The 12,572-nt window shown below is 43.9% G+C and overlaps 2 protein-coding genes across 3 annotated transcripts in view; one reads left to right on the top strand and one right to left on the bottom strand.

The window, feature by feature from the left end:
- Nucleotides 1–7,067, top strand: part of B3GAT2 (beta-1,3-glucuronyltransferase 2) — a 91,232-nt gene extending 84,165 nt beyond the window's left edge. Inside the window, exons 3-4 of the mRNA XM_061206946.1 lie at nt 6,377–6,525; nt 6,646–7,067. Of these exons, the coding sequence (XP_061062929.1) occupies nt 6,377–6,525; nt 6,646–6,732 (236 nt within the window). The 3' untranslated portion in view covers nt 6,733–7,067. The remainder of the gene's footprint in view (nt 1–6,376; nt 6,526–6,645) is intronic.
- A 90-nt stretch (nt 7,068–7,157) lies between these two features.
- Nucleotides 7,158–12,572, bottom strand: part of SMAP1 (small ArfGAP 1) — a 151,296-nt gene continuing 145,881 nt past the window's right edge. For both annotated transcript variants that reach the window (XM_061206944.1, XM_061206945.1), the window contains 3 exons: nt 11,505–11,676; nt 10,275–10,582; nt 7,158–8,148 (listed from right to left, as the gene is read on the bottom strand). In XM_061206944.1, coding sequence (XP_061062927.1) covers nt 8,005–8,148; nt 10,275–10,582; nt 11,505–11,676 — 624 coding nt within the window. In that variant the 3' untranslated portion in view covers nt 7,158–8,004. The remainder of the gene's footprint in view (nt 8,149–10,274; nt 10,583–11,504; nt 11,677–12,572) is intronic.

The following is a 12,572-nucleotide window of genomic DNA, read 5'->3' as shown; positions in this document are numbered from 1 at the left end:
AAGCTGCAGGGTACAAAATTAGTGTTCAGAAATCTGTTGTGTTTCCATACACTAACAATGAATTATCAGGAAGAGAAATTAAGAAATGCCATTTATAATTTTAACAAAAAGAATAAAAAAATACGTAGGAATAAATTTAACCAAGGAGGTGAAAGACCTGTATACTGAAAACTGTAAGACATTGATGAAAGAAATCGAAGAAGATGCAAAGAAGTGGAGTTAATCCATGCTCATGGATTGGAAAAATTAACATTGTTAAAATGTCCATTTCACCTAGTACAATGTACATATTCAATGCAATCCCTATCAAAATCCCAATGACATTTTTCACAGAAATAGAACTAAAAATCCTAAAATGTATATGGATATACAAAAGACCCCGAATAGCCCAAAAAAATAGTGATAAAAAAAAGAATGAAGCTGGAGGTATCACACTCCCTGATTTCAAATTATACTACAAAGCTATAGTAATCCAAACAACATAGTATTGGCAGAAAAACAGACACACAGATAAATGGCACAGAATTGAGACCCCAGAAATAACCCCACGTGTATATGGACAGTTAATATATGACAAAGGAGCAAAGAACATGCAGTGGAGAAAGGACAGTCTCTTCAATAAATGGTGTTGGGAAAACTAGACAGTCACATGCAAAAGAATGAAACTAGACCATTATCTTACATCATACACAAAATTAACCCAAAATGGATTAAAGACTTGAATGTAAGATCTGAAACTACAAAACTTTTAGGTGAAACCATAGGCAGTATATTTTTTCATCGACCTTAGCAATATCTTACTGGATGTGTGTCCTCAGGCAAGGGAAACAAAAGCACAAATAAACAATCGGGACTACATCAAACTAGAAAGCTTCTGCACAGTGAAGGAAACTATCAACAAAACCAAAAGACTACCCACCAAATGGGAGATGCTATTTGTAAATCATACATCTGATAAGGCACTAATATCCAAAATATATAAAGAACTCATACAACTCAAGAACAAAAAACCTAACATCCTGAATACTTTTCCAAAGTAGACATACAGATGGCCAACAGGCACATGAAAAGATGTTCAACATCACTAATTATTAGGGAAACGCAAATCAAATCCACAATGAGATATCACCTCACGTCCATTAGAATGGCTACCATCAAAAGGGCAAGAAAAACAAGTGATGGAGAGGATGTGGAGAAAGGGGAACCCTTGTACACTGTTGGTGGGAATGTAAATTGGTGCAGCCACTATGGAAAATGGTATGGATATGGAGATTCCTAAAAAAATTTAAGAATAATTAATTTTCTAGCTATTCTACTTCTGAATATTTATCCAAGGAATATGAAAACCCTAATTCGAAAAGGTACATGCACCCTTATGTTCATTGCAGCATTATTTACAATAGGCAAGATATAGGAATAGCCTAAGTGCCCCTCAGTGGAGGAATGGATAAAGAAGATGTGGTATGTATATACAATGGACTCAAGACATAAGAAAAACAAAAACAAACAAAAAAAGATGAAATCCTGCCATTTGTGAAAACATGGGATGGACCTTGAGGGCTATTATGCTAAGTGAAATAAGTCAGAGAAAGACAAATATGGTACGACTTCACTCATGTGTGGAATCTAAAAACAAACAAATGAACCAAACCACACCAAACACACACACAGATATAGAGAACAGAGTAGTGGTTACCAGAGGGGAAAGTAGGTAGAGGGAAGGCCAAATGGGTAAAGAGGGTCAACTTTTGGTGATGAGCACACTGTAGTGTATACAGAAGTTGAAATATAATGTTGTACACATGAAATTTATATAATTTTTTTAGTGATTCAGTTATATATTTATATCTTCTTCTTTACATTCTCTTCCATTATAGGTTATTACAAGATACCGAGTATAGTTCCCTGTGCTGTACAGCACTTCCTTGTTTATCTATTTTATATCTACTGCATGTGTGTATATTTTAATCCCAAACTCCTAATTTATCCCTCCCCTCCCCTTCCCCTTTGGTAACTGTTTTCTATGTCTGTGACTGTTTCTGTTTTGTAAATAAGTTCATTTGTATCATTTTTTAGATTCCACATGTAAGTGGTATCATATGGTATTTGTGTTTGTCTGACTTACTTCACTCAATATGATAATCTCCAAGTCCATCCATGTTGCTGCAAATGGCATTATTTCATTCTTTTTTATGGCTGGGTAGTATCCCATCGTGCATGTATACCACATCTTCTGTATCCATTCATCTGTTGATGGGCACTTGGGTTGCTTCCGTGTCTGGGCTATTGTAAATAGTGCTGATGTGAACACTGAGAGGCGTGTATCTTTTCAAATTATAGTTTTTTCCAGATATATGCCCAGGAGTGGGATTGCTGAGTTTTCATTATGGGATTATAATTTCCTGCTTCTTTGCACATCTGGTCATTTTTGTATCTCAGGCATAAAAAATTTTATGTTGCTAGGTTCTAGAAAAAAAAATGTGTCTTGTTCTTTATATTTCATTGTATTTCTATATATAAAGTGTGTAACATACATTTATTTTACATACATATATACACACACATATACTCGCAGGTGTGTATATGTGAGTATAATTATATGTTTGCATGTTATATATGTATTTGTTTATTTAATTTACTTTTAGCTTTTTTCTGGGATACAGTTAAGTTACTTAGAAACATTTTGATCCTTTCCTGGCTTACTTTTAAAGTGTTAGGCAAACCAGCTAAGCCTTCATTTCAGGGCTAGTTTGGCCTCACAGTGGACCAGTGGCCGTGCAGGCACTCTTCCAGGCACCCCAGCTGTCGCCCACTGTGCCCTGGCCGTGGGGCACGTGGCCTGTCCCAGCCCTGAATGGCCTCCAGGGATTGACCCATCCACCTGTTTCCCTCCACTGGTTCCTTTCTTGAACTCAGGGCGTCTCACCAGCATCTACTGACCAGACTCAGCGGGACTTGAGGCGAGCCCTCTGCAGACAGCCGCACTCTCTGCTCTCGGGTGACGCCCCCTGAATTCCAGCTGTCTTGGCCTCCCCGAGTTCTCCATTCTGTTTCCTCAGCTCAAGGAGACAGCAGAGCTGTGTGTGCTCCCCTCCCAGGGGCGTAGCCTTCAGGCGGGAAGCTGGGGCAACTGTAGGGCTCACATTTGTCTCTTCCTTTCAGAGATCTCTGTCCTGTGTGCCTTTTCCCCAGGGCTAGAAACTGGTTTTTCAAATGTTTTGTCTGGTTTTTAGCTATTTAAGACAGTAGGGAAAACTCAGTCCTTGTTGCTTCCGCCATCTTGTCCGTAAGTAAGTGGAAATGGCCTGATGGACTTGGAGCTGCATCTATTCATCAGTAAACATACACTGAGCCGGGCGATCCTTCTGACTGGGAGGGACTGGGTCCCCACCACTCACCCCGTCCACCTGAAGAAGCCAGGAAATCCTGCTTTCACTGTGAATAACCAGTGTTCATTTGCACTTTTTTACACAACTGACCAGGACAGAGACTCCTACTTCCACGATTTTTATAAAGCTCCTAGTATCTCAAAGGCTTCTGAGAACATCTTTTTTTTTTTTTTTTTTTAATGATCAGGTTTTTTTCCTTTAATATTTATTTATTTATTTAATTTATTTGGTTGCACCAGGTCTTAGTTGCAGCAGGCGGGCTCCTTTAGTTGCAGCTCGCTCACTCCTTAGTCAAGACACGTGGGCTCCTTAGTTGTGGCATGCGAACTCTAGTTGCGGCATGCATGTGGGATCTATTTCCCTGACCAGGGATCGAACCCCGGCCCCCTGCATTGGGAGCGTGGAGTCTTAACCACTGCACCACCAGGGAAGTCCCTGAGAACATCTTTAAAACTAAATTAACTTCACTGACAAAAGGGAAGGGTACATACGACACTTGAGGTGTAAGTGCTTGGAAATGAAGAAAACTCAAGATACCTATCTTGGGTTGGAAGCAATGGTTTAGGAGCGAAAAACTCCTTGTCCGATTTTCAGAGGGAGGATTCTAACTCCCAGGTTCACAGCAGGTCAGGTGGTTCCCCGGAAGGCAGCCCAGGGCTTGGCCTAGTTCTCGAGGGGTTCCCGGTGCTGCTGTGACCTGCTTCCCTTGAAGAGCTCACTGAACAGGGCCTGGTGAAGACAGCGGAGAGGGGAGGCGGGGGGTGGGGGGAAGAGGTGTGTCTGAACGGCCCCCTTCCCGCTTTTGCACTAAATAGAAAACCACTTTGCCGCGGTGGTGAGCCGGCTGCCCGCCTGCACCCCATTCTCCAGTGGGACCAGGAAAGGGCCTTGCAGCAAAGCAGGGTGTAGCTTCACAGCTGGCTGTCAGCTCTGCCTGAACGGTAGACTTCGCCATATTATAACTGCTTTAAGAGCTAGCAGGATACTCCCGAGCTACAGAAAGCAAGAAGACACTCTTAGTCTGAATCCTTCAGTGGTCACGATGATGAATGTTAGTCTGAAGGAAAACGGAGGAAGTCAGATCCAAGGGGCTTCATATAATTTTCACAATGACTTCTGCGCAACTCGGATCCTGGTTTTTTTTTCTTTGTGAGAATGGGGAAATAAAATCAGTACCTTGAGGCCACGTGAGAAATGTATCAGGAGCTTCGGTATGGTTAAAATGGGCAGACTCTGAACTAGGAAAAAAAGGATGAGGCTTACTTAAAGCACATGAAAAAAACCCCAGAAATCTTTTCATCCTAAGATCTGAGTTGACCTAGTAGAAGTCACTTTTTTTGTGTTAATCTGAACCTTTGACTTCCTGTTGGGGCCCGGGGCTGTTGAAGCCACATCCGAGGAAGGCTTCAGACTTGTTAGCCAAGTGGGGTGAAACGCGGGTGGCCTGGAACTTTCCTGAGCCTCTTCCCGGCAATGCTGTTCTCCAGCCATAAGCCGTGGCTAATGCCATCTCCCCTCATGATAGTATTTACAATGGTAGTGGCATTTATCTGTCTTAGGGTCCTCTGAACAGAGCTTTGCAGTTAGTGAAGTCTTTCTGTTCGCTAATTTCACATCGGACTGAGGGGAGGGGGGTGTCACGCCACCCTTGCGGGTGAGGAAACGGGGGAGTTTCAGAATTGAGAGAGGCTGAGTGACTTGGCTGGTTCTCAGCTGCAAGGACCCACGAGAAAACGGAGGTGCTGACTCCGAATTCTGCCTGGACGTGCTGCCCCGCCAGGATTGGTGGAGATCCAGGGCCAGGCCTCGGGACAGTGCTCTGCAGCACCCGTCTCCGTGTTCGGGCTCGCTCAGCACCTGCGGTACCCACCTGTGTCTGTAGGCAGCTTCATGGTGCGTTCTCCCACAGGGGCAGCGGGGTCGGGAGCGTGGGTCTGCAGTCCCGCACCTGGAGACGTTCAGAGGATGCTGGCTGTGCTCTGCTCACAGCTCCCCCGCGACTAACTGGAATCATTTGATACTAGCTTTGCTAACTATGCGTTTGCAAAAAGCAGCGTAAGTCAGCTCAGTTAATGTAAGGAAGGGCAAAAAGTTGCTAAGAAAACGTTCCTGGAGATTGATCCTCCTAACTCTGGAAGGGTGCCTGGCTTTACAGTGTCAGCTTAGTCATGAAGAGCAGAGGTCGGGGTGCAGACTTTCACAACAGTTAGGACGGCTGTGACAGCTGCTTCCAGAGATGGCTTGTGGAGCGCTTAATGGCTAAGCCTGTAACACAGAGTTTGTTAAACTACAGACTAAAGAGTAATGATTTTTCATAACACCAAACCATTTAAGGAAATTGACACTCAGTTGTTTCCTTGAAAAATGAACTGCAAAAACCAAATTTGCCAAATGGCCTGATTTCATCTCCTGCACTGATTTCCAGCCCCCCCATGCCCCGCTTTTCAGATTGAATCAAATTGGAAATTTATATCAAATGACTGTATTCATTTCCCAGCTAACTGACCGGACTTGGATTCCTCCGTCTTCTAACCTCAGGGTCCATCAGAGCAGTGCTGGCTTTGGTAGGAACACATGGAGATGTCAGAGGACAGGCAGGGCGAGTCTGTGTGCTTTTCACGTGTATTTAGTTCTAGTTACTCCCAGAGGCCAAACGTGCGGGGGGGCGGGGGGGGGGGGCGGGTGTGACGGCCTCTGCGACGTGCACCCTTTGTCATCAACAGGCTACGTAGTGTCCAGAAGCCACCCCCTCCACACACAGCCTCAAACAGGGCGGCAGACGTGCTCTATTGTAAACGTGGGCTGTCCTTCTGAGACGGTGATGATGCAGGCAACACTCCTGTTCAACTCTGTGAACCGACTTAGCCCACGGTAGATACTGAAAAAAACGGGTTTTGATGTGACCAAGATTATATAGAAAAAAAGAGAAGTACACCAGTATTTTACTTTAAAGACTTTTTTTTTTTTTTTTTTTAACTTTCACAAAGGATTTGCTGTAAGCCTTCAAGTCATCTTGTCCAACCCCAAAGCTGTATTTAAGCGTCGTGGGTCCCAGCCCGGGATGCAGGAATCTGACTTTCTAAAGCAGATCACGACCGTCGAAGAACTGGAACCGAAAGCAAGTAACTGCACCAAGGTATTCATTTCACTCGTGCCGCTTGACCTTGCCGTGTGTCCCTTGAGAGCCACTCGTGCCACTTGACCTTGCCATGTGTCCCTTGAGAGCGTGGCTACCCGTCAGGTCTCCTCCCCGCAGGTCCTCGTGTGGCACACTCGGACAGAGAAGGTGAACCTAGCCAACGAGCCCAAGTACCACCTGGACACAGTGATGATCGAGGTGTGACGGAGCCGCAGCTGGTGCTCTGGCGGGCGTGCGGGGTAGGGCTGCAGGCACCCGGGGGCCGTTTGCTCTGCTCTCCTCCCGACGGGCACCTGCTTACAGGGCGGTCGTGTCCGGAAGCTGAGCGCGGGTAGAGACATCCGCTCTTGTCTCCATTTGTTCTGCATGCTCCCTTACAACCAACCCGGAGGGTCTCTGTACAGCACAGCTAATGGCACGCAGGCTAGTACCATTCTGAGAATCTTCTTACATTTTTTCCCATTTGGCCTTATAATTAATTGGTAGAATTGAACAGGTTTTCAAAACAAACAGATGACAAGTATTCTGTCAACAACACGTTCCCAATTTGTGACTTTGCAACGTGAAGTAACTTCTGTAAGATTGGTGGCAGTATATATCATAGGAAATAAAACCCACAAAAAAAGGTCTATGGATTCATCTGTTTAATACAGGGATATGACATCTGTCAGTACTAGGCACCATAAAATGTAAACACAATTACTGTCATAAACCTGGATACACCTTCAAGGGTTGAAGTGGCTTGTTGTTTAGTTACCCTGTTTGCATCTAGTGCAGAGAAAGGTCTCGTGTTTGTTAGCACTATGTGTACACAGGAAGAGATTCCCAATTACAAGGGAGGCAGGTAAAATCTGACTTCTTCAAACATTCGTTAAACAACTAATTTTGTAGTAACATCCAGGTTTATCTTCCTTTCTCTAACCACGTTCCCGGTTAAGCACATCATAGCAACAGCACAGTGACGTGAATGATGACATAAAAGAATCTGGATACACTAGAAAACAGTGCTCAGTGATACATTGACATTCTATTTATATGATTAAACATTTGATCATACAGTACCTTCCTACAGGATTACTGGCTAATCTGAGGGTGGGGTTCATACTGTTAGAGGTATTACTAACAAACATGATAGCTACTTCCCTTATATGCAAACACGAGAGCTATAATTTCATCGACAGGGAAACTGATTATGCACGTTGACCGAGCAGCTTCCCAGATACTGTGTCTATGAAATCCTGGGAAATGTGAGCAAAAGCTGCCCTCGACATGAAATGGTTTCTCAACCTGCTTTTCACCACAGCAAATTTAATCCATCAGTACAGACCAACACGGTCAATCAATCAATCAGATAATTCTTAATATGAACAAATGGGGAAAAAAGAAAAAAATATTATGTACACGAATGAACAGGGGCACCCGGCTGCATCTCCGCCGGAACGTCGGGGGGGGAGCGCGGTGGGCCGTGCTGCAGGGTCACTTCCACAGCTGTGTGCTGAGCGTCTGACCTGACGAGCCCCCCGACCACCCTGCTGCCCCCGCCGTGGTGCTGGGGGGCTGGCTGAAGCCCGCCGCGGGGCTTGCGCTGCCCAGGCTCAGGCCAGCCATCTGCTGGTTCACCTGTGAACACACAAAAGGCATCCTTCACTTTTCAGGCCTGGTTTCTTCAGCCACTGCTAGACATTTTTAATAGCCAGCCTATTTTAGTAGAAGCGGGCCTTTATTCGAAGTTGATTTACTCAGAGAGACACGGATGCTTAAGAGCAACTCTAAGTATTTTTCATCCATGTGAAAAGCTGTCTGAGCCCTGGGGTAAAAGCAGACGACCACACGATGCTTTCTCCACAGAAAGCAAATAGCCACCGTGTTCCCTTCTTGGTTGCTATTTCCTTCCGCTTTTCAGCCCTGTCTATAAAGTGGTCTCAAATCATTTTATATTTATTCATTTTCTGGACTCAATTTCTTGTCCCCCAAAGATTAACCACTGGAAAAAGTACCAAAGCAATCTATGAATTCACATCTGCATGTGCTATGAGTCTGCTATTCGAACTTTCAACTATACTAGCATATACTTCCAACTATATACCTTCTAGGATATACTTTCAACTATAGTTTAACTACTAAGGACTAAGGAAATGTTTGAAAGTAAACTACTCCAAAATTATGAATTGTATATGATGGCAATTGTTCTGCCTTTATTCAAGTCTTAAATAGCTCTGTATGCTTTCTAAATATTAAAAAAGGTCATAAAACATTTTTCTTTTGCTGTAGCCAACCATATAAACGCCTATTATACGACAAAAGGTGTAAGATTACATGTGCTTTTCTTCCAGACTGGAGTCGTGTGTACATAAGCCTCCTAACCCTCCCCTGTGGTGCTCTCACTTCTAAGACTGATGGTAAGTGAAGGAAAGGCAAGGAGGTGTACCACTAAGTAGAGGGGATTCAAAACCTATGCTCAGGGTTGGACTGTATTAGTAAAGTTCGACCGTTTGCAGTTCTGAGTTCTTCAGAAGCCCTAATAGTAACCACATCACTGAGGAGGCACAGGGTCTGGAGGGGCAGGTCACTTCTTCCTAGGTACTAAAGGGTGTTTAGTGCCTGTCATGGCCAGCAGACCCCACCAAGAGAGAGCTGGGGAAGAGCACCCGCTTCGGCGTGCCCGGAAGTAAGGTGGGGTAAGTCCTTACGGCTTCAGCAGGCACCCTCACCTGAGCTGGTCTGCTCCAGCATTCCCGCTGCACAAAAGCCATTACTGACACTTGGCACTTACAAGTTTTGAGATTCCCAGAGTGCACAGACCAATGTCATATAGATATTCCTTTAAATAGTGACAGTAAAAAATAACTTGGGACATTCATGGGATATACAGTGATTTTGCTAATGTTGGTTAGAAATTGCTATATACTATTCCCTGAATGCTGACGAGAACAGAAGTCAAGGGCATCAAAATACCAGAGGAACATCAAATAAGGAAGTGTACAAGGAAGAAGAGTGGGACCACGAACCTACGTCTGAGGCCTCTGTCTGTGAAGCCAGAGGAAAGTCAGAATGGATTTGAAAGAGGTAATACTAAAATGTCGTCTCCTGGCTCTAAACTAACTTAGGCGGAAATAGGATTTTGTAATACGAGGGGATGTAGGACACAAATATGGACTGGTTCATATCTTACGGGAATTCTTGAACTAGTGTATATTCTTTTTAAACATAAATGTGACTATAAGTAAGAAGAAAATACAACTTTACAAATGTATTTGAACAAAAAGATTTTTTTTAAATCCATGCACAGCCTAGATCTCTCAAAAACAGTGCTTTGAGGATATGAGGCTGGATTTTTTTCTAATTTGTGAAAGTTTCCAAGAACCCCCAAAATTATTAGTGAAAATAGGTTGGTCTAAGTGGTCTATACAAACAACCCACCAGGGGGCTGGGTTTAAAGCTTGGTGCTAATTTCAAAAGATGCCCAAGATGATTTCTAGCTGTGACAAACAAATGAGGGACATTCACCATTACAGCTGTGTTATAATCAGAAATGAAAAAGTGCTTAACATTCTCTACAGAATATTCTAAATACAGGAACAATGACGGCTCATTTGTCTATTTGATTAGACAGTTTTTACCTTTTATAACATTATCCCTACTCAATTCTTTCTGCCAGATTGTTAGATTTAAAAACAAATAAAACCATTTAGAAAAAAAGATCTGGTTTCTCTGATTTTGGAGAAGTTGGAGAGAAAGGACCCTACCTGGGAGAGGTTCCATGGGGGCTGCTGAGCTGGCGGCAGGCCAAACTTACTCTGGGCTGCACCCACGTGTCCCACCATCCCTCCTGGGGGGCCGACCACACTCTGCGGAAGTGGCATCACCCCAGTCTGTGCGTTTCCCATGAAGCCGTTGGGCAGGGGCACGCCCACCATCACGCCCGCGCTCGGCCCCATCACGCTTCCCGCAAGGCCAGGAGCTGCAGGCACAGGCCCGCCCATGGACGGGAAGCCTTGAAATGCAGCCGGTGCTTGTGAGGGAAACGGTATATTTGTGGGTCCCATAAACACACCTGCAGCAGAAGAACCAAGCAGAGAAAACACATGAAGAGAACAGGGTTACCGCATACCGCTGCACTCACCTCTGTCAGCACAGAAACAGGCGCGCCATCTTCCTGAACTACCCACGGCGAAAACTTTAACTCCGGTCTGGCTGCTCCTGTCGCTCAGACCAGCTCACACCTACACCCTCAGAGCTGGCTGCTTCCAGGAAGCAGACCAGTCAGCTACGAGCCTGAGCAAATCTAATTAGGATAAATCAATCTTGTGCAACAGCTACATAAAATATCCATTGTGAAGACCACACTATATTAGCGTGAGACTGTGTTTCTGCTGATTTGCACCACTGGTCTCTCATTACCAAGTAAACAAGTCAGAGTGGACTGGCTCTGGTTTTAATGGAAGCAGCTGAGACGTCATATAATTTCAGCTCTTATGTGAAATGCAGCCCATTATTTTAGAGGAAATGACAGATTAAAATTGTGCAAACACAAATCTTTATCGTGCTAGTATTTCTTTTTGATTATATTAAAAAAGAAAACCTCAAAGCTTTTTTTGATTTCATGTGATATTTCAGACTTATTGTTTACTTGCAAAAAGAATACCATACTGTACAGAGTTATAAACTTCAGGCAAATCAAATTTAAATAATTCTTCAAAGATAATCCTTGTCCTATAAGGCTTGTGAAACAATATTAAGTGACATGGGACCAGCTTGTTAATCCTAAATGAATAAAGTTTTGTGCATCCTGTATATGCTTTCTAATCCTAATGCTTCTTTCATTTCAGTTTTGTAGTTGTGTAAACCGCAACAACAAAAGCACTCATTACACAGGAAAAACAAGGAAGAAATATAATTGGCATTACATAAGCACAAAGGATACACTTCTAGTGATGTCACTGCAGTTCACTGAGAGCAGATTTCAAATGCGTTACCAGGAGCGCTGTGCTGCTGGATGGCCCCTGTGCCGTACAGAGATAAGATGGAGTCCCTGGAGAGCTGTTTCTTGGCCACCTCTTCTGACTTGGTAGCTTGCTCAGTGAACAGATCCAGATCCCCAGATGTCACTGTAGACAGAGCGGCAGCTGCTGGTACAGAGGACGTCCCCTGAGACAGATACCAAAACAAGCTGTCGAATTCTGCATAATAAAACATAGCTCATCCATTCCTTGAAATCCAAATGAAGTTATGAAATTAGAAACTAAACAACTGTAGAAGGTAACATGGTGACACTAAAGGGAATCACGGACAAGCCCATGCAAAACCTACATGCAGGAGAGAGGAACATTTCCTGTTTTGAATCTGTTAATGTAAAAGGAGTCGATAGAGCCTCTCTGATGCCGAGTTCTGCCCATCACATCCTGACCACAGTGGCTTCAACAACGGGCACGTGGTGCTGCCTGAGGACCAGCATTCCTGGGAGATGCTCGCACATCTCCTGCAGCAATCACTGCTGCCAAGAACTGGTATCCCTTGGAATGAAGAACATTTCTACAACTACAGCAGACTGCAAGAGGGTCCTGCAATGGCTGATTTTGTCTTCTTTGGGCAGGAAAAAAAAAGGTTTTGTTTTTCAAAAGCGACACCATGATATTTTTATGAACCTAATCTAATCCGTTTTAACCACAACATTAGAATGCTTCCAGTCTACCCAGATATGAGGTCCGGCAAAACTGCGACCACCTGCACTCTCCCCTACACCTTGCACTCCGCTTGTGGACAGGGGCAAGAACACGAATACAGATAAGCATGTGGATACTGTGATACAAAACAAAAACTTCACTCCATCTCCTGTATCTTGCACACAGATAGTACTACACAGTCACAACTGACGCCTCACTTTAATGATCTCTGCGGTCACTAAATATTCAATCACATTTGCGTATAGGGAATTGACTTAGATATGAAGAGTTTCAAAGAAGTCTATGAAGACTAGTAAGAACTGGATAAGAGTCTTCTCAAACTACAGAATGAGGTGAGCAGCAAGTAGAAGTTAAATCATA

This window comes from Eubalaena glacialis, chromosome 12, assembly GCF_028564815.1.
Source record: "Eubalaena glacialis isolate mEubGla1 chromosome 12, mEubGla1.1.hap2.+ XY, whole genome shotgun sequence".
Classification (NCBI taxonomy): Eukaryota; Metazoa; Chordata; class Mammalia; order Artiodactyla; family Balaenidae; genus Eubalaena; species Eubalaena glacialis.
The sequence above is the reverse complement of the archived record's forward strand: the minus strand, read 5'-3'. Positions and strand labels throughout refer to the sequence as shown.